A 26,454-nucleotide genomic window follows, 5' to 3' on the forward strand; every position below is an offset into this window, starting at 1 on the left:
AACAAGTGTAAACTTTAACTCTCTTTGATGCAAAAGACTGTTGCTCTCCTGTCTGTTTTAGAGAAATTTGAAAGCAAACTTTTTAAACCTTTAATTTAATTCACTAAACAAGGTGCTACATTTTTTACCACTCGATTTTCCAAAAGTAAGCTTGTCAAAGCGACGTTTGAATTTCACATGATCTTACATAAAAGTCTCAGGGAAAAAAAAAACAGGAATCAGGAAATCCAAAACAGGCGGTCAAATTATTCAGTGTCTACAATTATTACTCTGTTTCGACTCGGTCTGCATGACATAGGGCTGTGCTCGGGTCGGGGCCAGCTACAAGCACATGAGAAGCTAGTAAGATAAGACTGCATCAGGGCAGTACTAGCAACAAAACACGGTTGCAGGTCATGGGAAGCGATGAATGAATTAACCCCATACAGAAATCTGGAACACAAATGTTGCTAGATGCGCAGCACAGTACACAGAAGCAACAGAGAAAAATAAAAACTCACAGCATCTAAAGTAAACAATTACAGCCTAATACGTCTGTCCGTCTGTGTGTTATTCAAACCTATGGCAAACTATCCATTCATTACATGCTCTGCCACAACCAACGAAGAGTTTCAAACGCCATTTGCAAATCCAGAAACTGAATTACAGAAGTTGTCTAGGAGTACCTCCGATCAGTCAGCTAGAGGTGTGGCTGCCTACAGATCATGTCTCAACATACACAATCAAGTAAGGTTCTCAAGTTGGCGGTGATAATTAACATAGGACGCCTATACAGGCTAGAGAGGCATACATGTAAGTAAATGATAATTAACAGTGGGTGCTACATCTAAAGGGTATCCTGAGTCCTCATGCTTCGACCTCCTTCGCTTGATGCTGTTTTTGTTTCTTCTCAGCATCTTCCTTCTCATCTTCATCCTCATTTGCCTCCTCTGATAACTTGGTTAGCTCGTCTTGGATCATAATTTTGATAGCTTCTTTTTTGGGGGTCAAATCCATCTTGTAGTGGTTGTCTATACAATAAAAATTGTTAGTGTGTCAAGTATCAACAACTGCAATTACAGCACAAGATGTTTGAAAAGCTTACCAAGCTTCTTAAGAATGTCACTGAAAGTTGCCTGAAAAATCAGGTTCCCAAACTTGTCAGGTCTTTATAAGAAACTTTCAATATAAATTAGTTGGGATCAGGGACTGGCGCAGCCGAAATAAAAAAGAAAAGCAGGAGTAAAAGTGCAACTAAAAAGTACTTATGCAAAATACAGAATTTAGTTAGGAGACAATGCCACTGCACTCACAGACAAACCATTCTCATATAATGTAGCATAAGTATGAATTTTTGTCATCAATTGCCCATGTTCCCAAACAGCTGCCCACATTTTGACTTTTTGCAATCAAACTTTTAAATCTTGACCATCAACATATTAGTGTCCAGAATAGACATGAAAAATACTGCACTATGAAAATACTCTTGACAATAAAAAAAAAAAATACAATGGTACAGTTGCCCTATCACCATTCTAGATGCTTTTCAATATATAGTAAAAGTTAAAAATTAATTGCCAATAGTCAATAGTAGTACCATTTTCTGCCCACTACATCAAAAAACTGAAACTCACCGTGTTGAAGTCAACTTTTTTGAGGATTCCAGTAATGGTCTTCCTCAGTTCGTCCTTGCTGGGAAGATCTGCTTCTGCTGATTCCCATTTACTCTTTGTCACCTTTTTACCTGGATGAAATACAATTTTTACATTTTTAGCACAAACTAATAATCACCTATACCTGGATGATTATCTTATAATGAAAGATATTTCTGTGATCATGCCACAAGCAGAATTCAATAATCATATGTAGTGCGATGTGATGATCACATGATGGTCTACACTCTTATCATTACATGTGAGAACAAAAGAAACAACAACAAAACCTTTGTCCCAAGCAAGTTGAGGCAACCTAGAGATGAAACCCACAAGATCCAACTAGAAAAATGATAAGAAAACAACAAAAACAACAACAACAACAACAACAAAACCTTTCAGTCCCAAACAAGTTGGGGTAGGCTAGAGATGAAACCCATAAGATCTTGAAAGCCTAGTCATGGCTCTGGCACGTGGATAGCTAACTTCCACGCACCCCTGTCCATGACTAGTTCTTTGGTGATATTCCAGTCTTTCAGATCCCTCTTTACAGACTCCTATGTCAAATTTGGCCTACCTCGACCTCTCTTGACATTATCCGCACGCTTTATCCTTCCGCTATGTACAGGCACTTCTGAGGGCCTGCGTTGTATATGCCCAAACCATCTCAAACGATGTTGGACAAGCTTCTCTTCAATTGGTGCTACACCAACTCTATCACGTATGTCATCATTCCGAACCCGATCCTTTCTTGTGTGGCCACACATCCATCTCAACATGCGCATCTCCGCTACACTCAACCGTTGGACATATCACCTTTTAGTTGGCCAACATTCTGCGCCATACAACATCGCAGGTCTAATTGCCGTCCTATAGAACCTGCCTTTTAGCTTCTGTGGTACTCTCTTGTCGCAGAGGACGCCGAAAGCTTGGCGCCACTTCATCCATCCGGCTTTGATTCGATGGCTCACATCTTCATCGATTTCACCATTCTTCTGCAGCATCGACCCCAAATATCGAAAAGTATCCTTCTGAGGTATCACCTGCCCGTCAAGGCAAACCTCATCCTCCTCGTGCCTAGTAGTACTAAAATCGCACCTCATGTACTCAGTTTTAGTTCTACTAAGCCTAAAACCCTTCGACTCCAATGTCTGTCTCCACAGCTCCAACTTTCCATTTACCCCCGTCCGACTATCGTCGACTAGCACCACATCATCTGCAAAGAGCATACACCATGGGATATCACCTTGTATATCCCTTGTGACCTCATCCATCACCAAAGCAAAAAGATAAGGGCTCAAAGCTGACCCTTGGTGCAGTCCTATTCTAATTGGAAAATCATTGGTGTCACCATCGCTTGTCCGAACACTTGTCACAACATTATCGTACATATCCTTGATAAGGGTAATATACTTTGTTGGGACTTTATGCTTCTCTAAGGCCCACCACATAACATTCCGCGGTATCTTATCGTAGGCCTTCTCTAAGTCAATGAACACCATATGCAAATCCTTCTTTTGCTCCCTGTATCTCTCCATAAGTTGTCGTACCAAGAAGATAGCTTCCATGATCGACCTCCCAGGCATGAAACCAAACTGATTTTTGGTCACGCTTGTCATTCTTCGTAAGCGGTGTTCAATGACTCTCTCCCATAGCTTCATCGTATGGCTCATCAGCTTAATCCCACGGTAATTAGTACAACTTTGAATATCCCCCTTATTCTTGAAGATTGGTACTAATATACTCCGCCTCCATTCTTCAGGCATCTTGTTTGCCCAAAAAATGAGGTTGAAAAGCTTAGTTAGCCATACAATTGCTATGTCTCCAAGGCATCTCCACACCTCAATAGGGATACCATCAGGGCCCATTGCCTTGCCTCCTTTCATCCTTTTTAAAGCCTCCTTGACCTCAAACTCCTGAATCCTTCGTACAAAACGCCTGTTGGCATCATCAAAGGAGTCGTCCAGCTCAATGGAAGAGCTCTCACCTCCTCCATTGAACAGCTGGTCGAAGTACTCTCGCAATCTATTCTTAATCTCATCTTCCTTCACCAGAAGTCGATCTGTCCCATCCTTGATGCATTTGACTTGGTTGACATCCCTCGTCTTCCTCTCACGGATCTTGGCCATCTTATAGATGTCCCTTTCCCCTTCCTTCGTGTTTAACCGCTGGTAGAGGTCCTAGTAATAGTAAAATATAGTAAAGGTAATAACGGTACAAGGTAATAACAATACAAGGAGACTAATGCATAAGTTATGATTCTAGCACGTGGATTGATAATTTTCACACGCTTCTATCCATAGATAGTTCTTTAGGGATATTATATTCCTTCAAGTCTCTCTTTACAGACTTCTCCCATATTAGGTTTGGTCGACCCTTGCCTCTCCACATCATCAGTGCGCCTTAGTATCCCGCTATGCACAGGTTACTCTAGAAGCCTCCGTTAGATATGTCCAAATCATCTCAACCGATGTTGGACAAGCTTTCCTTCAATTGATGCTACCCTTACCCTATCACGTATATCATCATTTCAGACTCGATCCTTATATGGCCACAAATCTATCGTAACATACGCATCTCTTACTTAACTGCTAGACACGTCGCCCTTTAGCTAGCCAACATTCGACATTGTACAACATCAAAGGTCGAATTGCCGTCCTATATAACCTACCTTTCAGCTTTTATAGCACCCTCTTGTCACAGAGGATGCCAAAAGCTTAGCGCCATTTCATTCATCCAGCTTTGATTCTATGACTCATCATCATCGATATCATCCCTCTATAGCATCGATCCCAAGTATAAAAAGGTAACCTTCTTGGGAACTACCTCCCCACCATACTATTTTCCTCTCATGCCTAGTAGCACCGAAATCGCACCACATAAACTCGGTTTTGATCCTACCAAGTCTAAAACCTTTCAATTCTAAAGTATACCTCCACAACTCCAATTTCCTATTAACACCTATCCTACTCTCATCAACTAGCACCACATACCATGTATGTCCCTTGTGACTTCATCCATCACCAAAGCAAATAGAAAATAGCTCAAAGCTGACCCTTGATGTAGTCCTATTTTAAACAGAAAGTCATGGGTGTCACCTTCACTTGTTCGAACACTTGTCACAACATTATTGTGCGTATCCTTGATGAGGGTAACGTACTTTGTTGGGACTTTGTGTTTCTCCAAGGCTCACCACATGACATTCCTCGGTATTTTATTGTAAGCCCTCTCCAAGTCAATGAATACCATGCGAGAACAAAAGAAAAATAGCAAATAATAAAATCATACTTATTAGTTCATCAAACAAAGAAAAATAGGGAAAAAGATTATTTGATCATGACATGGCCGGAAAATGCAGACCCAGAGGGGCAACATGAACTGGACTAGCAATTTCCGAACAGAAAAAATGAGTGTGCTTTTGGTTACTGTGAAGGTCACAAATTTACCTGATGATCTTTTTTCTTTGGTCTCCTTTTCCGAGATTAGAGCACTCTTTGGTGTGGGTTTTCTCTTCCTAGAAAAGACCTTTGCACTGTCATCAGGGCTTTCCTTTTCCTTAGAAATCTTGGACGATGATTTTTTGACTGGACTCTTGCTAATTGTCCTTGGAGGGCTTGTCTTGTGGCCACTCCCTGTGTCTATCTTCTTTTTGCCTGATGATTCTTTTACTTCTGAGGACTTCCTACTCGCCTTTTCTTTCCCAGAATCATAGTCATTTTCCTGTTCACCATCTGCATCTTCAGCTTTGTTTTCCTCACTATCAGATTTTATGGATTCATCCTCATCCTCATCTTCATCAGTATCATACATTAGAGCTTTCTTCCGATTTTTACCTGAAGTAGTATCATCACCAAATTTCTGCAGCAGCAACAAACAATGAGAACAATTGTGATATATTGAAGAAGGCATGATAACCATGACTGTGTCAACATTTACAAATCATTGGAAATACAAATTAGAGGTAGGCAAGTAGTGAAGCTTCGCTTGGGTGCCCATGCATAAACTCAGTTTAGTATCAAAATAGCCAAATAGCCACTAAGGAAGGCTACGACTGGAGCGAGGTCGTAACAAGGTAGCCTGTAAGTCATATTGAAGTTTTTGATAAAAGACTTGTAGTCAACACATAAGAAAATTTTGGCACTATACCTTCCTAGACCTATTAGGCGTGCTGTCAGGAGCCTTACTTGCACTTCCACCTCCTCTCTTGCGCTTTCTAGAATTCGATCCCTGGCCAGTGGAAGAGAATAAAGCACAGAAATAAAATGATATTGCAAGTTGTAAACTCCCATACATTTTAATTTCAACCATAAAAACAACAACACCAGTATCCAGCTGATAGCAGGATAGGAGCATAGCATAAGAACTGTTGTTCTAACCTGATCATCAGAGAGCCCAGAATCACCGTGAGGTTCAGCAATGAAGTCCAAGAGCTTTGACACAATATCTTCCTATATGAGTTATCTCAAACTATATTAGAATGCTGCTATATTATATGAACCAAAATGTAATTCTAAGAACAGGACAAGAAAAAAACCTTTCTAATGTTTGGTTTTGGAACCGGAATAGCAAGGAGCCAACAGAGGTCCAACAGCATGTCTTTCACACATTTGTCAAGCTTCTCCTTTGCCTTGGCTCTCAGCTTTTCCTACAAACAAGAAAAGTCTCCAAATTAAACCAGATGTATCAGCTAAAGTAGATTGACTATTTAAAGGTTTGAGAAAAGAAGCTTACATCACTCCCATGCCAAACAAATCCAGAGAACTGGAGTATATGTCCTTTAAAATCTAAAGTCTGAAACATAATAGAACAGTTTACTTGCTAGGATAAGTGTGTTATACATTTGAGAGGCAGAAGCAAAGAGAACTTAGCGTTAACATCATTCATGATAAACGTGAGACTTCTGGAGTTATTGTAAAGTAAGCAAACAGAAGTAAAATGTATAACAGCATATTGTACATAAGAGAATCCAAGCCAACGACTAGCCATCTTTTGAATACCTTAGGCTAAAAGTTCAGAACTGAAGCAGTCCATTGTACAAAACGAAAGTGAAATGACCGTGAAACTAGCCTCTCAATATACCATATACCTTACTCTTGCTACTTCTACATACAGTTCAGTTAGGGTGCTGCATTATTTTTGGGAATTTTTGGTTTCCATGCTTCTTTGGTTCCAGAACAGTGTATGCACCAGAGTGAAAGGGCTAACACAACAGATGGTGCCAATATTACATACACATTTTTCTCGTAAAATGTGCTTCCTCTGTGCTTAAACCTGTTGGAGGGACTAGCACTTCATAGAAAATCTAGTGTGGCAGACTTCTTGTTTATTTTAAATTTTGCTGGACAGGATACAATTAAGTGTTTAGCTAAGAGATAAATTTTGCATCAGGTACATCCAAAGCAGGCTTCTTTTATGTCAAAAATTTACCTTGCCTTTCCTCCCAAAAAGAACATTGTGAAGAAATTTAAGATCAACAGGTTTTTTCCTTGATATTCTGTGTGCAACTACAAAAGTTTAAAAAAAAAACAGATCAGTGAAAGAGAAGATCTTTGATGCGAAATAGAAGAAAGAAATTTCAGACTTTAGCATTAAGTGGAACCATAAAAGAGAATCACAAATGCTCGTTCTAAACAAAGACACATTTGTGAATATACAAAGCAATAGATAAAGATGTAGCAAGTAAAATCGAAGTAGCCAATTAACTTGTAACAACATAGTTTGTTCTTGGGTAAACTGACAATAATGCAACAAATCATCAGAAAGGAACAATACTAGTACATTAGTTATTCATCAAAACAATGTGCACAAGATATAAATAAAAAGAAAGTACATAACTTTAATCATCAATAAAAGTGAAAGTTAAGTGCCCACACAAAAAGCTGAAAATGGATGCATCAACATCAAAGAAAAAGAACATTACTTAGCACATATCACTTTCATCAACTCGAGATTATGAAATATGCCACATAGCAAGATGCAAATTAAACAACAGACTCGCGACTCGTACCATAAGTTATAGTCTGCAGTCCACCAAATTTTCTCCTTTTCACACAACTTTCAGAAGAAAATATCAGATACAAGTTTTAACAGTATACAATTGGAAGAAAAAAAAAACTCAGTGTTCATCTAAGGCAATGAAAAAGCAAAGCCAAACGTGCAAAGGGGTAAACCTAAGCTAACAGAATCACTAAATTCTTGGCTTTGCCCTACTACTAGCATACACCATTTAGATCTGACACCAGAGTACACAAAAGATATGCATCTAAAATAGGCACATAGCATCTAAGTATGAGCTTCAGTAATTGTTCTGTGCATATGGAGACACCCATATGGCCTAGTGCTAGAACACTTGGTTGTTGTAGTTGAGAGGTGTTGGGTTCAAGTCCCTACTCTCCTTAGAAGGAAGATACACAGTTCCTCCTGTGTATTCTCGTTTTTTTATGGTTCCTTTCTGGTCTGATCTAATTTTACCTTATAGTTGCTATTCCACTATGAAGCTAACATGTAAATGCTAACCTACTTTGTTCACATAGCTTCTTCATGGAAAGGACAAGTATCTACTGAGCTCCTCAAAATAAAGAATCATAGGAGATGCTGGTGATAGAAAACCAGATCTTTTACTAGAAGCTAACTAAATATAAACTTGTGAAAGTGCTGGGTTAATTATGGAAGTATGTGTTATGTTGATCATTAAGTGCATCATCATAACAAGTACATCATGGCAATTAAGTTTATGAAAGATAGATACATCATACAAGAAAACCAAATAAATATTCCGATTCATCAGACCGATCACAAGGTTGTTTTCTCCAGTTAGATGTAAGGTTTGGATCCATTATTCGTAGTATGTAATCAATATAGATGATGGAGCACACAGGGAAAAGAATTAATTAGTTTTACTGGGACCTGCAAACCACCTAGATTCAAATCATTTGTTTATCCACAATTCAAGATTCAGTAAAACAACACATCATGTGATATGCTTCAAATGCTTAATGCAAAATAACCTATTTGCCTTAGTTAACAACAGCATAGAAGGCCTACTATGCAGCACTAATAAACAGAAGCAAGCAAACAGTAAAAAGCATGACAAGAAGCCCATACCACTTGGTATATCCTTCAAAGGAGTCCCACGACCCTGTGGTAATAAGATTAACCAATAATTATTGCATGCCGAAACAAAGATATCGGGATAAAATGACAGCAAGCAACAAACCTTCTCAACTACAAAGTTCTTGTTTGGCTCCTTCTCAATCACCTCAACCAACCTCTCCACTGTTTTCCTCTCACGTTGAGGGCGATCAGTACCATATGGGCTCGGCGTGTTTAATAAACTTTTGGCTTCCCTAGATTTGGACCCATCCTGTTTCTTATCCTTTCCCTGGCTTCTATCCCTAGCACTCCTCGCTTTCTTGTTCTTAGGAGTCTCCTTATTCTCTTCCACCTTGTCAGCTGCATCTTTCTCTTTCTTTTCAGCAGAGCCCTTTTCTTCTGCTTCCTCTTGTTTCTCAGCAGCAACTGTTTCTTTTCCTTTGTTTTCCTCCTGATCTGCCAAACCACCTTTTTCTTGCTCTTTCAATTCATCCTGCTTATCTTTGACCTTTGTATTTCCAGCCTCAGCCTCAGTCATCTTGACAGCCTCCCCTTCTGCTGCCTTGGCACTGTTATCTTCCTTTGCATCTGCATCCATTTTGATATCTTTGGAATCTGCCTGTTTTGCCACACCTGCATCACCATCACCTTCCTTTGCACTCTCAACCTCTTCCATCTGTACATCACCATCTGAAGGGCCCTCGGTGCCATTTTCCAAGCCTTTATTCTGTTCTTCAGCATTCTTATCTGCTACTGCAGCATCCTTGCTCTCAGCAGCCACTTCCTTAGTGGCCATATCCTTCTTCTCAGGAGCAGCAACATCTGCAGCTGCTCCTCCATTTGCGACAGCTGTCTCCTCCATTCCTTGTGCTGGGTCAGCCTCGGGCGTCCCAGCCGACCCTGATCGTTCTAGCTGAAGATTAACAGTTACCCTTGTAAGGAAGCACGAGGTATAGGACCTGGAATGGGAAACAAAATCTGCAGAAAAGGAATTGAACGTGTTATATGGTCCATACTATGCCGGTACCGTACAGATTTAAACTTTGTAGTACCATGCTTTCAAGCGCAAAACAACCTTGTAAATGAACAATAAAGCCCCTTGCCACAGTTCACTAGAATAGGAGGAATGCTAAAAGGCCTCCCACAGCACAGCGCTAATAAAAGTAACGACAACGTGCGAGGACAATACAAGAAGAAATCAATTTGCAGCCGCCGCGGAAAGGGTCAACTAGCAAGTAGAGCATTTCGTTTCAGAAACTCCCATTAGCACTAAAATCAGTGGGCAATTACTGACAAAAACACAAAATTTTATCGACGGGCAGCGGAAGCACCCTAAAGACTCCATATTTCGCATCCAAACCGAGCCAATTGGAGCAGAACTGAGCGGCATGGAAGCAAAAGCCCCCAACTTTGCCAAAACCCTAAGACTCCTGAACTAAAAGAACCATCCTTCCACACTTTGCAGTACTCCAGCACTACTCGACCCGAGCAAAGAAGTGCGTTTCCTGTCTCCTCCTCGCCTCCTCCCACCAAAACCTTCGCAAGAAACCACAAACCCTAGCGAGACCAAAGCTCAGCTTCTGCTCCCGCTCTCGCACCGTCCACCCAACTCAACAGCACCCCGCCGCGCAGGAGTATAAATCTCGAGCGAACAAGCAGGCAAGCAATCCAGTATGCTCAAAGAAAGATGAGAGATTTTTCTTCTTGCCTGGTGTTGGAGGCGAGCAGCAGCAGTTGGTGCGTGCGAAGTACTGGAATCGCAGCCTCGGCTTCCTCCTCGCCTCTCCTCACTACGAGAGAGAGAGAGAGTGTGTGTGTGAGAATTTCGTGTTTTCCCCGGGATTTTAATATCTTTTATTGCCAGTTTTATCAGTAGTAGTGGTTGCGTCGCTGCTCGGGTCGGACCGGACCCCAGCCCGGAATCCAATCCGCTTTTTATTCGCTCGCGGCCGCGGCTAGGTACTGTCAGGAGGGGGTGTGGGCCCGAATCCAGTGAGATGGCCAGTGGGTCCGAGAGAACGATGTGGCCCCCCCGCGCTCGTCCCTTCCGTTCGTGGGCACTTTTGGTGTACGGGCCTGCGGTGTGACGCGTGGGCCGTGGGCAGGAGCGTTGGTATCCGGTTCCAAATTCGTGCTCCGCTCCCGTTGAAGAGGATCTCTCCGTTCTTTGTTACTCTTTTCAATTATTGTTTTTGTGTTCTTGAAAAGTGTTCTCTTCTGCTACTTGTTTATAATTTTGAGGTGAAATTGCTACGGTTCTTTCCAACTACCCTTCTTGACGTGAACATTGTTTTTTGCATTGCTGTTTTTCTGTTGCATGATTTACAGGGAGAACGTACGATGCAAACCGTTTACTATGTAGAAACATGGAAAGCACTCCCAAACTAGTGTAGAGATTTTGAAATGTTCTAAAGAAAACGTATGTAGTGGAGATATCAAGATCAAAATCCACTTCACTGTGAGATATTAAGTTGACACTCCACCGCGACTACATATGGTATTTCTTTTGAGTTTTTTATTTAGAAAATCCACTAATCTTTTGTGGAGTGGTTTTCATATTTTCACCTAGTAGAAATAATCAACCCTGTTAATTCGAAAATTTTGTTATAACTAATTGAGTGCACGTGATTTATAATGGATTCAAATAAACGAAAGTCCTACACTGCCCGCCAGCTCAACTATTCATCATACACGAATATTAAAATCATAAGCCCCATGAATACAATTGTGAAGATAATTACATCCTCCTCAAGAGATTGTCCACTGCCCATGTCACACATAAAAAGAATAATGTACAAAATCCTCCTAGAAGAATGCGATAGAACATACAATACATTTGTGAACCAAAAAAAATGTTATTAGGACAATCTTCGAGTATATACCTCCATTCCGTAATATAAGATTTGACTAATAGAATATTTTAGTAAATAACATGATATTCAAAATTTCAAGATCGTGCATGGGGGCCATGAAATTCAAAACAATACTCCCTTTAGCCTGAAATAAGTATCGTTTTGATATTGATACTGTTGAAGATTAGTTCTCGATAATATATCCATAAATTGACTGGGTATTTTCGAGTGCAAGGATTAATCACGAGACGAGATACATGATGTATACAGGTTCGGGTCTCCGATTGGAGTAATATCTTACGTCCTATAAGGGTATTGCTGTTGTATGTTGATGATCTCGAGTACAAGCGATGTGGCTAAGACTATTACAAGAAATAGATCAGGTCTAATATAACCTAGGGCTAAAGTTGCCGAGTAGCTCCTTTACTGGGGTCTTGATACTTGCTTCTCCTATCCTCCTCTCTTCCTAGTCTTTCCGCTTTATATAGGGGTGAGATACCAACTCCTAACTAGCTATAGTCGCTAAGGAGCTATCTTCCTTGACGTCCAAGTAGATAAATCTGTTTTGGATACTGATTGTTCCGAGTTGGGTAATCAATCTAGACCTTCCTTGATTCCGGGTGTATCAGGTACTGCTAATTTGGTTCTATGATATCTGGAACTGCCTAATATGTGTTGCATATACTCTGTCTATATATGATATACTCCTTATGCGCATATACCCCATAGTTATATATTCGACAATAGTTTCCTAACTCTACACAGGAGGAGGAGTTTCTATAAGCACCCACTCGAGTGTCACCAAGTTTAAGCTTGGTCGAGTAAAGTAGATCAAGCTTATAGTTGAAAAAAATTGAGTATGGACGGATCCTTCCTCGAGTATCGAGTGAAAGCTCATTTTGGCGAGCACCCTACGGCTAACCGCACTCGAGACTTGAAGAAAAAAATTAAAGAACTCAATTGATCGACACCCAACTCCGAGTGGAGTTAAAAAACCTTTCAAAATTTGAAATGACAGGTATATGTGCCTTTAATGCGGATAGAAGGACGTATAGAGATTCGTACGTCATCATCATTCCTCTTTTCATGCCGGTCGAAGTGTTGTAAAGATGAGAGTGGTCGAAGAGATGGTAAATTTTTTATTATTTACCCGTATGAACCGGACTTGCAGCAGCCATTCCACGCCATTGTCATCGGTCTTCCTGCACAAGCCCCTCGGGTTTCTCCGCCCCAGCACGCACCACTGCCAAAAGAAATTCAGATCCATGGATCCTAGTTTTGCTCTGAAGATCTTAGCTCCCTCTTCACCGGAGAAGCGATCAGACGTAGCAGCCGCCGGTGCCTCGCCTAATCTGTACAACAAAGTGCGGTTCATGATCGAGAACTGGACACCCACGACGATGCAAGAGTCATGGCTAGCGGAACTTGAAGCAAAAGGAGTGGTGCCACCATGCAGTCTGGTTGAATGGAGGACGGCATCTGGTGAGAGATTCCCTTCCTGCAAAATGGAGCACGAGTTTGTAGTTTTTGAATCATTCTTCCATTGCGAATTCAACATCCCTCCTTCCAAATTTCTTCTCAATGTGCTTGATCGGTATCAAATTGAGTTTCACCACCTGAACCCCAACTTTATCACCATGCTTAGTGTTTTTGTCCATCTATGTGAGGCTTTCCTCAAGCCAAGTTTAAATCTTTTCCAATACTTTTATAAGCTGAAGAGGATTGTGAAGAATAAATGTGTTGGGAGATGTGGTTTCCAGTTGAGGAATGGAATAAAGAATTCTTATATCTTGGTTCCCCTAACCTCTTCATAGTCAAAGGATTGGAATAAAGAATTCTTATATCTCGATGACACTTCTTTTGCTGAAGTTGTCGAATGGAAAAAGATCAGCCAATGAGGACGCCGAGGGGTCTCTTCGACCGAAAAGATCACCCTCGTCTTCTCACCAGCTGCATGACCTGAACCCTCTCAAGCACAAGCGAAGGAGCCCACGGGTACTGAAATCAAAATTCCCATTACCTTCTTATTAATTTTCCTTTCAAATTATCAAGTGGATACTTGAATACGTTTGGTTTAGATGGGTGGCCTTTTGTTAGGGGACGGCGAGCGTACCCCCTCAATCACTTCCTTGAGCAGCTGCCACACTTGACAACTCGGTCGAAAAGGTAACTCTTCTCGGGTTATCGATTTTCTCTCGGTCATTCTACTAATGACGAATCTGTGTGGGTGGCCTTTTTAGGGGACGTCTAGCGCGTCCTCACAATCACCAACTCGAGAGACCATCGTGCCCGATGACTCGACCAAAGAGGTAATTTCAATCGAATCATCGCTCTTTAATTGGTCATACTTTCACTCAAGATAATAAAATTTTATCATCTGGTTCTTTGCAAGCTACAGATGCCTTGGCTTTGCCTGGCCCACATGTATCTCCTCCACCGGCTCTACCTGCCGGCCCAAGAATGAAGAAGGTGACCACCAAAAGGATAAAGTCAAGCATCATTTCGTACTTCCCAATTTCGAAGAGGTTTGACCTGAATCCTTATCTTGACTGGCAATTTTTTCTTTTCCTCTTCTTTTATTCTATTGATTACAAACTATCGATAAAGGCGAAAACTCAGACCGCAAGCGTCTCGACCAGCCATCCGGGACTGACTTCCCCAGTTGACTTAGCATCAGCTCCAACTCCTCAGATTAAAGATCCAACCTTGAGGACACCTGAAGAAGACCCGCAGCTCAAGAGAAATGAAACCTCAATATCGATCCCAACCAATGACCCATGGGTAGCGATAAAGATTCTTCTCCAAGTCACAGGTGCTCAGGTAGCTGCCGCCGAGGCCAACCACCAAAAGAAACTCGAAGCCAAGAGAGAGAAAATTGAGCGTAAGTCTGTCCCCGATCACAAGTGCGTGATTCGATTATTGGGCGACTAACGAAAGTTGTTTTTCTGTTTACCTTCTTCAGGCCTTCAGTCCTCCTATAACAGCAAGGAAAAACTTCTTTTTGACACGGTGAAGAAAATCGATGATGACGCCAAGTATCTGGAGAAACTCAAAAATCAAGTGAAGACTGCACGAGCCGAAATGAAGGCCGTGATGACTAAACGGGATGCTGCCATCGCTCAATGAGATGCTGCAGTTCTTGCTCTTTAAGAGTTGAAGGAGTAGACACTTGACCTTATGTCCCAATCAGCCACTGCAAGCCTACCACATTGCTTGGTATCCTCAAGAGTTACAATATCGCGCTCGATACCTCATTGGTGATAGTCGGGTTCATTTGGTGATCCTAGCCTTTGTTGAGTCATTAAGGCTCAGCCTGCCTAATGATGATAGTGAGGGGAGCCCATCGTACTGATGATCCATTTGGCTCTGATACTTTTAAAACATATTTTATGATCTGAGAATGCATGTAACAATACTACATCTTGCCAGTCTATTATACTTTTGTCTTCTATTCTCTTATCGATAAAATAGGATTAGCATAAGTAGATGCAATAACTAATAGGTACATGTTGTCATTATTCTCAAGACCATACGATTACGCATCTGTCAACAACTAAAATCTTAACTAGATAAGCCATTAGATGTGCGGCCCTCGAATACTCGAGAAGACCATAATAATGAGAAAAATATAGTATAGAACTAGAAAAAGAAAGAGCATATCGAATTTTCTGCGAACTTCTATCAACTTGCGCATTCAATCAGCATATAAACATGAACTCGATAGAGAGCACATGCGAGGCAGACTAGGACTTCAGAACCCTTTTGGCCATTAGGCGTGAGATGTCTGACAACCTCTGTGCCATTATGCCTCCTGAGGTATAGTTATCCGTTATCGAAGCAATACATGCCTCCGTTGGTTCTATTCAATGTGATCGACGTAGAGTCAGATAAAATTTTGTAAAAAACATATAAAAGAAATATGGTATTGCGATGTAGCCCCCGACTCTATGGTCAAGGAAGAAATTACTCGATCGGAGAGTAGAAAAGGACATACCTGTACCATTGATCGGAGAGTAATGTTATAGCTCTCGACTATGTACTCGATGATGGAGTGATGAAGAGTAAAGTACTAGCATTGAAAGTATGCGATGTAGCCTCTGACTCTACGCTCAATGTAATAATCGAGTGAAGAGCAGAGCGTAGGCATAAAAAAAATGCATGATGTAGCTCTCGACTCAATGCTAGAGTGAGCATCAATGCACCATTCTTGACTAAATACTCGACAGTGCAATCCCCCGAGTGTTATGGTTTTAACTGCAATGTGGTTACCGAGTAAACTTGAACCACATAACTGCATTAAATACCCAACTCCCATTTGTGCTCGTTTTTCATCACAACCTTGATTTGACGCGTCGTAATGGCCGCCCATCCCTCTTTGTAGAGACGAGACAAGCCATAACACCATCATGACGTCTCGACTTCTGCTGAACGCGTTACGCGCCCGAGGTGACGCCATCGTTTCAGATCTTGACGGCTACGTTTACATAGTACAACCCGTTTCCTCCGCTATAAATAGAGGGACTCGAAGCCGTTCGTCTGTTGCCTCCTTTGTTTCCTTTGCCCATTGCCTCCTAGGACTCATAGAGCTTGAAGCCATGGCCTCCACTCCATCTTCACCTCTTGAGCCAATCCCATAAGTCCTCTCCCCTAGGCCACTCACCATGGTCCTTCCTAAGGTCGTCATCACTCCCTCTGATGACGAGGACTTGAGTGGTAGGCCTAAGAAGGAGAGGAAAGAAGCGTCCACCGTAGATCGTCATCGTCCCCTCACTAGACGCCACTACATCAAGACCTACGCTTCAAGCCAGACGGCGTAGCACTCTACACCAGAGATGGTGGTGATTTCGACCGGATCATCGACCAAGCCGCCATCGAGGTCTTTGGCAGTGAAGCCCCCCCGAGTCATCGCTGGCTAAGGAGGGACGATCGCCTTCTTCATCGATAACCACTAGATCGCCTTCACGCCATGCAGAAGACCACTTGGCATCATCGACGCTGGTCAGTAGCTCCAGCAGAGTCTTCGCCCCGGCCACTTTTCCTGGTCCTTATGCTAGTTGGCGGCTGGTTCCTAGAGTGATCAGCTGCCGCCCGAGGGAGGAGTATTATCACACCCTGATTTTTAGATTTCTCAAATTTCTAAAAATTTTCAAGAATAGATTACAGATTAAATAATTAGAATAGGAAAAATCCTATTTTCTAAATTTAAATTCAAATTTGAATAAGGTTATTATTTGTTTGAATGTATTCATGCTGATAAATAGGTATTTAGGTTTTATTTTGAGTTGTTGATTTTCTCTGGATTTTATTTGAGCTTCTTTGGAGTATATCTGAATTTGTTTGAGTTATTTAAAATTTCAAAAGTTCTAAAATATTTTCATAAGCTCAAAATATTTTTATTTGGCTTCTAAATGTTTTCAAAAGTTTGTCAGAATTTTCCTAGAATTTTTTTACGCCTCATTTGATGTTTTATTTGGATTTCATTTGCTATCTTCCTTTTGTGGAAATTCCAAAACAAAGAAAATCCTAAACTTAATCCTATCTAGAACAAGCCCAACTCCATCTCGGCATGGGCCAATCCCAGCTCCTTCTCTCAACTGCAGCCTCTCTCTCAGTTTGGGCCAAGCCCAAACCAGCCTCTTAAGCCGGTTAGAGCCGCAGCCTGGGCTAGACTCCAGCTGAAGCTGAGCCGAGCTCAAGCCAAGCCACCAGCCACTTCTTGGGAGGGGTACTTCTTACTCGTCTTATGGAAGCTTATGCTTTACTACCTCCAAAGATCAGAAAGTAATGTAAACTCTTGCAAAAAAGCTTGTGAAAGCCCATGAGCAGTCTGCACAAGGCTCTTTCAATCTAGATAGTGATATGGACCAGCTCACCTTGGCACTGCGAAACAAGGAGCATGGTGGTCGCACACAAGGTGTTAGGGTGATGAGTTGGAAATATGGATTCCTAGGCGACATCGATAGTTACAAGAGTCGAAAGAGATCTCAAGTAGAGTAAGATGCAGAACAAGAGGTAGAATAAGCTAGGATGGTGGAAATGCTTGAACAAGTGCTACAAAAGGAGAGAGAATATATAGACGAAAAGCTAGCACAAGCAGTACATCAAGCTCTCATGCATGAACGGGGCGCCATTGTGAGTGAAAAGGAACAGCCAGCAGCGTCTCCAATGTTGTGTGCTCTAGCCTCGGTGGTCGTCGGAGTAGTTGTACTTCCATGAGAGTTCCGGGAGCTGACCCCATAGCTTATCTCATGGACCTCATCACAGTTCGGACACCGTGTGAACTACACATTGGTGCTAAAACATTACTATCAAGGTGGTTTCTGACATGGCTCGTCCCCACGACTCCCATGAAGATTTGCACAGACATCTGATACTGGAGAGCTACACCATGGTCGAAGTAGATGAGGTAGTTGACCAGTACTATCATGTTGAGGTGGACTACCCCGCAGAGGAGGGGATGGACACTAATGGAGAGAACGAGCACACATTCATCACATAGGAGAAGACCTACATAATGTTTCCACCATGGACAGCTCCCGAGAAACTATACTATCCATGAAACCCCGGGCCACCGTCGCCTCGTAGATCTCTCTCTCATCAGCCGTCTCCTAGAAGAAGTCCACCTTCTCAACCATCATCTCGAAGAAGTCCACCACTCAAGAAACCAGCACCATCAAGAAGCCAACTATCAGCTCGAAAAATACGATCAGTTCTGCAACATCCAAGCAGACGACATCATCTAAGAAGTCAGTGTCATCTAAGATGGTGCAACCTAGGGATATCTATTCACTCACTGCTGACAAAAACAAAAAGATTATGGATGTCAGTGTCACAGCTCATTTCCAGCCTCTACTGAAGCCTGTTGTGCCTGAAGATACCATGAATTTTTCATGAATATAGCCAAAACTAAACAGACGGGGGCAGCTTCAAATAAGCCGCCGACTGACTACGAATGTATCAGTAAGAAGCAGGCAATGAGTAAATTAGATCCAATCGTTCAGGATGTTCCAAACATTATAGACTTCCTTATATGCCATGTATGAAAGAATTTATTACAATATTGTTATGTGTGTCAAAGGCTAAAACAATACCTAAAAGATTACAGAGATAGTAGGCTGCTATGGGATTAGGAAAGACATCGCATGGATGAATTCATGCATGCTTGCTGGATCCTTGGCCTGGATTTTTTTGATGTAACGCAGTAACCCCGAATGTCATTAGCAAAAAGCAACGAAATTACACAGGTTTTGTTCCGACTTAACAACTACAAGCAGTTCAACGAAAGTGATGAAAGAAGAATGCAGAAATGTAAACATTCGAACAGCACAGAGGGCTGCACAAGTATCGGGCATGCACACAGACACCATTAACCCCCTTGGCCTGGATTGTGATTGGATTATGATGTATTTCTGACGTGCTATTTGCCAAGTCATTTTTATGCTAAATTTTTTTTTTGGCACGCAGCTGGTTCTTAGGAGATTAATCAGGGAAGAAACTAAATCAAGCATTTCCACAATCCCATCTGACTGCAGATGTGAGCTTCGCGCCAATGTTCACAGGTTTTCGTGAGAAGAAGGCTGAAAAAAATAACTGTTGCAAGAGAGACTATCGAAAAGTGAATGAGTTGCCCTGATATCTTGTTTGCCGCACAATAGTTTAATGTGTGTTGATTAATGATGACACCATTCTAAGTTCCCAGCCAGAAGTCTATCAATCTTCATGTTAAACTTTGGAGTGAACTGATTAATGCATGTAACTCAGTACGTTCAACAAAAAGTGTAAAACTGGACATGAGACTTTTTTCTCATCCACCTCCTCGCGAATGAAACGAGATATTCCTTTTTTGCAACTTGATGGGCAGCTGTTCACTACCTGTCCCTGGACAAGTCTGTCCGGTGGCTTCCTAACTTTTTTTACAGGGAGGCATCAGTTTTCCTTCCATACTTTCTTAATGCAATGATACACTGCTCTCTCGCTGGTTAGAGAAAAAAAGTTTCCCTTTGATACTAATCTTGGTTGCATGATCCCCCTTTCATGCTTCAAAGGAGTAAGCATCAGAGATGGTAGATGTAGAGAAAGTAGTCTAAACTCACAAGTAGTAAAAGCTTTGATCACTTGCTCAGTGCAAAGCACTTCAGTAGCTTTGGTGATTACTCATAAGATCCACTTGCCGTACTTATTTCTAATATACTATTTTGTCTAGTAGCTCTTTTGGTCCATGACGTAACTAACTAATTCAGTACGTACTTAAACATGGTGAAAACTGACATTGAAGACTAAGCCCCACTTATCTACAACAGAATTATAGAGCATGGAAGTTTTATTTCCTAATTACTTCTTGGCATCATCATGTGTTCCAAATACGCCCTAAGCAAGAAAACTAGATCAGATGTCTTTAAGAAACTTTCGAGTTGAAATTTGTTATTTCCAATTTGATAGCTATTTTGGGTGACTGTCATTCAGCAACCTGTCCCTTTTACTACTGCTGCAACTTGTTAACTATAAAAGCGGATCTGAATAGCCTTCGAAAGGACAAGGTGCTCCTTTTTTGCAGCTAATGATGCAACTCGTTGCTCCATGGTCTAGTGATACGCTGATATCTTTAGTCGTCTTTGCAAGCTTTCATCCGCGGTAATGTGTCATTATCAACCTTGTCATGGTAGGACTAGTGAAAGTATCTGAATCATATTGTTTGTCCTTGATACCAGTCTTGTTCAGTGCCCATCTCAGCTTACCAGAATCTTCTCTAGATTAGGTGCAGAGCTGACCCGATTGTGACTCAGGGACTGCTCAAAAAGGTGATGATGCTTTATTGCCATTTCAGCGCGGGTGCTATCTTCCAGAAAAATCGTACTATTTTCTTGGAAAAGTGGAGGGGCCTCAACACATAGAACGAGTTCATAAGAAAAATTCTAAAAGCATATGTGTGTTCGTTGTAGCCATCCCTGAGGAGTCATTTGTTTTCAACCAACATTATTCTTAGTTGTGTGATTAATCGTATAATGTTTTCCTGAAAACGTAAGTCAAATATAGTTAACCCTTTGGGCCTATTTTGAAACGTTGGGATTTCATCGGGAAATAGTTAAATTTCCCTAGGAATCAGGAAATAGTTAACTCGAGCAAATGTCTTTAAGCTACTTCTAAAAAGAGAAGATAATAGCAGTAATAATTTAGTGCTATGAAAACTCAGCTCGATATTATGAAGGGATTATTAGCAAGAAACCAATCTTATTTTCCAATTTGAAAGCTATTTTCGGTGTATTGGACATATCCAGTATACAAGCATTGGGTAATGTGACCACGATGACTTTGTTAAAAAAAGCAAGTGGCACTTAGTAAATAGGTGTTGAGTCGAGTGTTCTAGTATAATTGATCTGTGTTAGGTTTCAGTTTCCAGGGGTTAAGATATTTTCTTCTGTCTCTCATGATCAACATAGTAGATGCAAATATAAGAATATAAGTAGACCAAGATAAATAGATATGCACTCTTTCTTTCTTTATCACAATGATATGTACAATCTCTCTCTGTTCTCTCCTCTCGTATATATAGCCCTGCGGGGAAGGAGTCCTACTTGTAGTCCAAGTTTCGGTACGAGCCCACCTAATTTGTCTTCCAAGCCAAGACGGATATGGAGGCCGATCCTTCCAGAAATCGGCTTCCTAACACTCATCTTTAGGGAATACCACGAGATGCACATGCTTCGTTAAAAATTCCATCTAAAAATCCACTAGAAAAAAAGTTTTGGGATAAAAGAGTGCATACGCAAGTTGCATTGCATAGGTTGCCTCGTTAAAGACCTCATATGATAAATCTTCAAGCAAAAACTCACAAAGGAGAAATCTTCAAGCAACACTTAACCTTATGGGTTATGCAGTCTTCTATACCTTCTATTCTTCATGAATAGCTATCGATCTTCACGATCCTACAATAATGATCTACTTGATCTTAACATTTATGTGGTATGCCTTCAATGTAAATTCAATTATCAATCATCAACTTGATTCCTTTTAGGTGCAACAACACAAAGATTTCAAAATATAAAATATGATGATCAAAGTTCAACATATATGCTCCCCTCATAATAACACCCTTTAAACTTCATGGTTCAAAACATCTTAATTAAGTTATACATAAATTTATAAGAAATGGTATACAGTTACCACAATACTTAGTCTTTTATAGACTTTACTTACAATTATTCTATAGATTGTGATGAGAGTAATTGGAGCGATGTGCTTATTACATAAATGACCACTTATATAATTAGTTGTGCAATACAAACAAAAAATAATCTTTAAAGAGGATCATGTGGATAAATAAGTTGCAATAATGCATACTTCCTGGATATAACACGTCAATCCTCAATATAGGAGGTTGAATACTGCAACTCTCTCTTAGTGAATCTTCAACATTAAAGCCAATTATTTTGTTCTAGATATCTTCAGGATTTGGCTTGTATCACTAAGGAGTAACATATAAACCAGTCATGATTTGTCACTTAGGGGATAATTAAATTACCAATCACCAATATTCTTATAACTTAATGGTAATAGAGGATATTGCCATTTGACTTCTAGTAAGTGGCATATGCACTTTCAAAGTTCTTCTACAGTGTCTTCGTGGTCCCATTATTCCTCATTCTTTCATTCGGGTCTATACTCACTTTTGGGATCAATAATACTATTCAAGAATTGGCTGGTAAGTCATTTGTTGACTTGTTTCAACAAAGATATGTTCATCCTTCAGGAGATGATCCTCTTATGCGAGATATATTTTCTCTTCTATGAGATGCTCTTATTGAGACTTTAATATTCCTTCAAGAATATGTTTCACTAATTAATACTTGGTGTGAGATTTAATTTCTATATGTTGCAATTTTATTTTCTTCAGGAATTCATGAGTCCTTTGAGGATCTCTTCATATGGATTTTCATAATCCACTAATTAACTGCATGTTCTTTATTCATTCATGTCATTTGCCAGAGATATGTAGTATAACATAACACATTCATAATAGGAGTGCATTAGTCTTTATGGAGACCTATGAATTGTCTTTCACCATTTAGTTTGTACTTCCAGTTTCCAGACTTTCTTTAGCGATTATCATCTTCAACTGCTTTCATTCATTGACCTTATATGAGCGCTGCATGTGACTCTATCATGGATTTTGTTTCCGATTCAGATTCTCATAAGAGAAACTGCAATTCTAGAGGAAATATCGACATCTATTCTTTTCTCCCATATTCTTATAATTCAAGATTATTACATTGATAATCAAAACTTCGTCATTTTCCAAACAAAAGATATTTGGTTGTTCTGCATCCCCAACACTAAGATTATGTGTGCATTCTCATTAGGTTCAAGTCCTTCAAGGAGTTTCACTTCGTGTCTGTCGATGCCAGGTGGCCCCCTAACAAAAGTTGGATTACCTTCATGGTATTCTCTCCAAGGGATTGAGGAGTTCCTTAATGATTTCTTTGAAAAGTATCATTAGATCTAGAACCTACAAGCATCACCGTAGATTTTAGATTAATGATTAAGAAGTCATTCTGCCTTGGTTGATATACTATTAAATACCAGGGGTATACTACTCGCAGCAGTCCATTTATTACATGTAAACACAACTTCTAGTTTATATCTCATGGTTACTCTTCTTAATTTCATTTTAAGATTATCTGACATCATGCTCTGCTTCATGCTTCTGACGACCATTAACAAAACTATTGTTTAGCTTTTCTTCGTGCGTGATTCTATTCCTACTTTAGGCTTCTAGGAATGTTCATTGAGGATAATTTTTTCATTTCTAGTTCTAGAAAATAATATAAGGCATTCTACAATATGGGCTCCCCCTCCCCCCCAAATGTCAATATTAGATCTTTTATAATAGCATACTTCAAAAGAAACCACCTATCATGGGCACTTTTTAAATAGAAAATCAGATCCATATATTACCAACTTTAAGTGGATTCCCATTCATGCATGCTCAATTGGTGAAATTATTTGGGAAATGTTTGTGCACTTATTAAGATTTGGGGGGTTATTCATTATATGTAGTGATCTAGACTTTATTAAAATTGTGGCATGAAAACTGCATGACTCTAATCACTAAGTTGGTAGAAGTAGCATAAGAGGAACACAAGTGGCTTCACCCCCACGAAAGCTTCGAATATGTGGGCAAAGATGCTAAACACGATGAGAGAATTGGAGTTGCGGTTGATGAGCTCGATGACGTAGAAGGAGGGGATTTCCTTGAAGAAATCTGAGATACAGAGGCAGAAGCCACAATGGAACAAAGCTTTGAAAAACATGATTTCTCCAGTGTTTGGACTCATAAGCTCCTCCCCCTCTGCTTGCTTCCAAGGGATCAAACTCTTGGGGGAGATCATCTCCTTCTTCTCTAGCTTTCGGATGTGAGCATCCAACATCTTTGAGGTCACTGACAAGATGCTAGAGGACGCCATTGGAAACTTAGGGGCTGGAGGTTGAAGAAAGGAGAAAAAACTTTTGCTCGAAGGCAAAGAATTTGAGAATGTGAGAGTAGGGATGAAGATAACATCATGATCCTTTCCTATTTATAAGGAATAGGTAATCTATAATTGTTTTGAGATGGAAACCGGCGTAACCCCTCCCATTAACAACGTCCTTGGTGTTTCAAATTTTGAAGCACCTTTTTAGGTGTCATGATTATTTCAACACTCCTCAAAAGTTTTTTGCATTTAATGCAATATTCCATGTAGATGCAAGAAAAGAGAAGGTAACATTTGAGCTTCTACAAATAGAAGTAATTCTCATTTAGATAAGTCTTTACAAGTAGGACTCTATTTGGTTGGACAAAGTTTTTCAACCAAAAAAGGTTTTGTCAAAGATTAGTGCCAACCAGTATATCCGTAATTAAATAGGGGTACCTTGAAGATCAGGGATCGAGCAGGAAATAAGACACCCGAGCGAGACCTTCGTAGTATATGTCTTCGTGATCTCCAGGAGTATCGGGTGATTTGGGTCCGCAATATCCAGAATTATTAAGTAGGCATATGATGTACCTTGTTCGTATATGGTGCACTCTTTATACTTATATACCATGTAGTTAGATATTCGATGGTAGCCCCTTAACTCTGCTCAGAAGGAAGGGCTTCTACAAGTGCCCACTTAAGTACTGCCAAGTCTAGGCATGGTTGAGTAAGATGGATAAAGCTTGTAGTCGAAAGAATCGAGCAAGAAAAGGTCATGTTCTAAGTATAGAGTGGTAACATAGTTGGGTCGAGCGCCCTGCCATTGCCCATATTCGAGACTCAAGAAAGGCATGAAAACTCGACTTATTGACACCCGACTCTGAGCATAGTTAAAAAAGAAATCTCTAAAATTTGATCCATTTAGTATAGGCGCATTTAATGCTCACGGATGAGCATGCAGAGATTTGCACGATGCCATCATCCCGCCTTTCATGCCAAACAGAGCACCACATAAATCTGGACTGTAGCCATTCTTTCACTCTCTTGCCATCTATCTTCTCCCACAAGCTCTCATCTTTCTTCGCTCAAACACACGAACACACGCCGCTGCACAGAAACTCAACTCCATGGCTTCCAAAACGTACTATGTAAGAAACCAGCAAAGGAGACACCACATTAGGGACGGCTGCTCAAAACGCGTCACTAGTGTCCTATTAGTGACGGGTCCTATTAGGATGCGTCACTAATATGCCTTCTAATCGGGACCAGATATAGACCCATCACTAATGAGTGATCATTAGTGATGGATCGTAGCATGACCTATCACTGATGATAATAGTGACGGGTCATCCTAGGCCAATCATTAGTGATAGGTCAAGTTGTGACCTGTCACTAATTATAAGGTTACCAGTGATAGGTCGTCCTAACCTAGTCATTAGTGACGGGTCAAGTTGTGACCCATCACTAATAACTAGGTAATCAGTGATGGATCGTCCTAGGCCAGTCATTAGTGATGAATCGTCCTATACCAGTCATCAGTGATAAATCAACTTGTAATCCGTCACTAATGACTAACTTCAGTCACTAATGACGGTATTTGCAAATATTTTTATTTTTATTTTATTATTCTCACCTTAGTAGTACTAGAATAGGAATTATTGTATATTTCTGGTCAAGTTTGATGTAAGGTGTGGCGGCTATGGACACAAATGCAAGTTCCAAAAATGGTACAGAAACTTCCGAGGGCGAGAACTCAATCTTCCAAGCCATTTTTGGTCTCAAAAAATTCTCTAAACCCAACAAAATACGGGAGAAACGGATGTAACTTTTTTTTAGATGTCCGTAGAGTCAAAAAACATAAAAATCGGAGTCCATATACAAAAGTTATGCTTGTTTTACTGAATGCACTCCGGGTCACCTATCAAATTATAACCCTCAATGAAATTTGGCAAAATTAGTCATTAGTAATGGGTCATAGTTATGACGCATTACTAATAACCTTTGGCGAAGAAGGTTAAAAGGATAAAATATCCGGTTTCCATCACAACTACGTGATATCAGAGGTGGTAATGTAGCTACACGAGCGAGGAGGAGGTCGCGGGTTCGATTCCCATGGAACACTGTCACGTCCCAAATTTCATAATCACATAATTAAGCATAATTATGCTTCTTAAGCATTATGTTTAATTTTGTGTAATTCAATTTGTAACACTAATGAATTCGTTTGAAATCATTTGGATGAAGGAGAGAAATCCAGGAGAGAAAAGAATGAAATTCGCAGTTAAAACGGACTCTTTCTCTACCACGTGGGTCCCACCGGAGTGGGCCAACCACCCCACTCTCTTTCCCTCTAGAGTGGCAGCTCACTCTCTCTCCTCCTCACTCTCCCACTCGAGCACCCACCGTGCTCCCCTCCCCTCTCACTCTCCC

General features: G+C 40.6%; 1 protein-coding gene across 5 annotated transcripts; it reads right to left on the reverse strand.

Annotated features, from left to right (window-relative positions):
- Window positions 1–481: 481 nt before the first annotated feature.
- On the reverse strand, window positions 482–10,571 carry LOC133915866 (DEK domain-containing chromatin-associated protein 4-like). 5 transcript variants are annotated; one of them, XM_062359236.1, is made up of 13 exons: window positions 10,432–10,571; window positions 8,848–9,636; window positions 8,736–8,769; window positions 7,059–7,135; window positions 6,363–6,422; window positions 6,166–6,276; window positions 6,008–6,079; window positions 5,778–5,858; window positions 5,078–5,489; window positions 4,792–4,857; window positions 1,614–1,723; window positions 1,085–1,115; window positions 482–1,010 (listed from the first exon to the last, which is right to left on the reverse strand). In XM_062359236.1, exons 2-13 carry the CDS (start codon window positions 9,583–9,585, stop codon window positions 847–849), a joined length of 1,956 nt encoding a protein of 651 aa, XP_062215220.1. In that variant the 5' UTR covers window positions 9,586–9,636; window positions 10,432–10,571; the 3' UTR covers window positions 482–846. The 5 variants fall into 5 exon arrangements, 4 of the variants coding, with proteins under 4 accessions (XP_062215220.1, XP_062215216.1, XP_062215217.1 ...); XM_062359232.1 differs by having other exon boundaries at window positions 8,848–9,701; window positions 10,432–10,570; XM_062359233.1 differs by lacking the exon at window positions 4,792–4,857 and having other exon boundaries at window positions 8,848–9,701; window positions 10,432–10,570.
- Between the last annotated feature and the right edge of the window lie 15,883 nt (window positions 10,572–26,454).

The sequence above is a fragment of the Phragmites australis genome, chromosome 4 (genome assembly GCF_958298935.1).
Source record: "Phragmites australis chromosome 4, lpPhrAust1.1, whole genome shotgun sequence".
In the NCBI taxonomy this organism is placed as follows: Eukaryota; Viridiplantae; Streptophyta; class Magnoliopsida; order Poales; family Poaceae; genus Phragmites; species Phragmites australis.

What these genes read in the sequence shown, in the direction of transcription:
- LOC133915866 (XM_062359236.1), bottom strand. Translation starts at nt 9,585, where the DNA reads ATGGAGGAGACAGCTGTCGCAAATGGAGGAGCAGCTGCAGATGTTGCT. An exon ending in TTTGAAGGATATACCAAGTG is followed by an intron (nt 7,136 to 8,735) that starts GTATGGGCTTCT and finishes AAACTTTTGTAG; the next exon opens with TTGCACACAGAATATCAAGG. An exon ending in CAAAGAAAAAAGATCATCAG is followed by an intron (nt 4,858 to 5,077) that starts GTAAATTTGTGA and finishes TGACTTGGAGAG; the next exon opens with GGCTTACAATAAAATACCGA.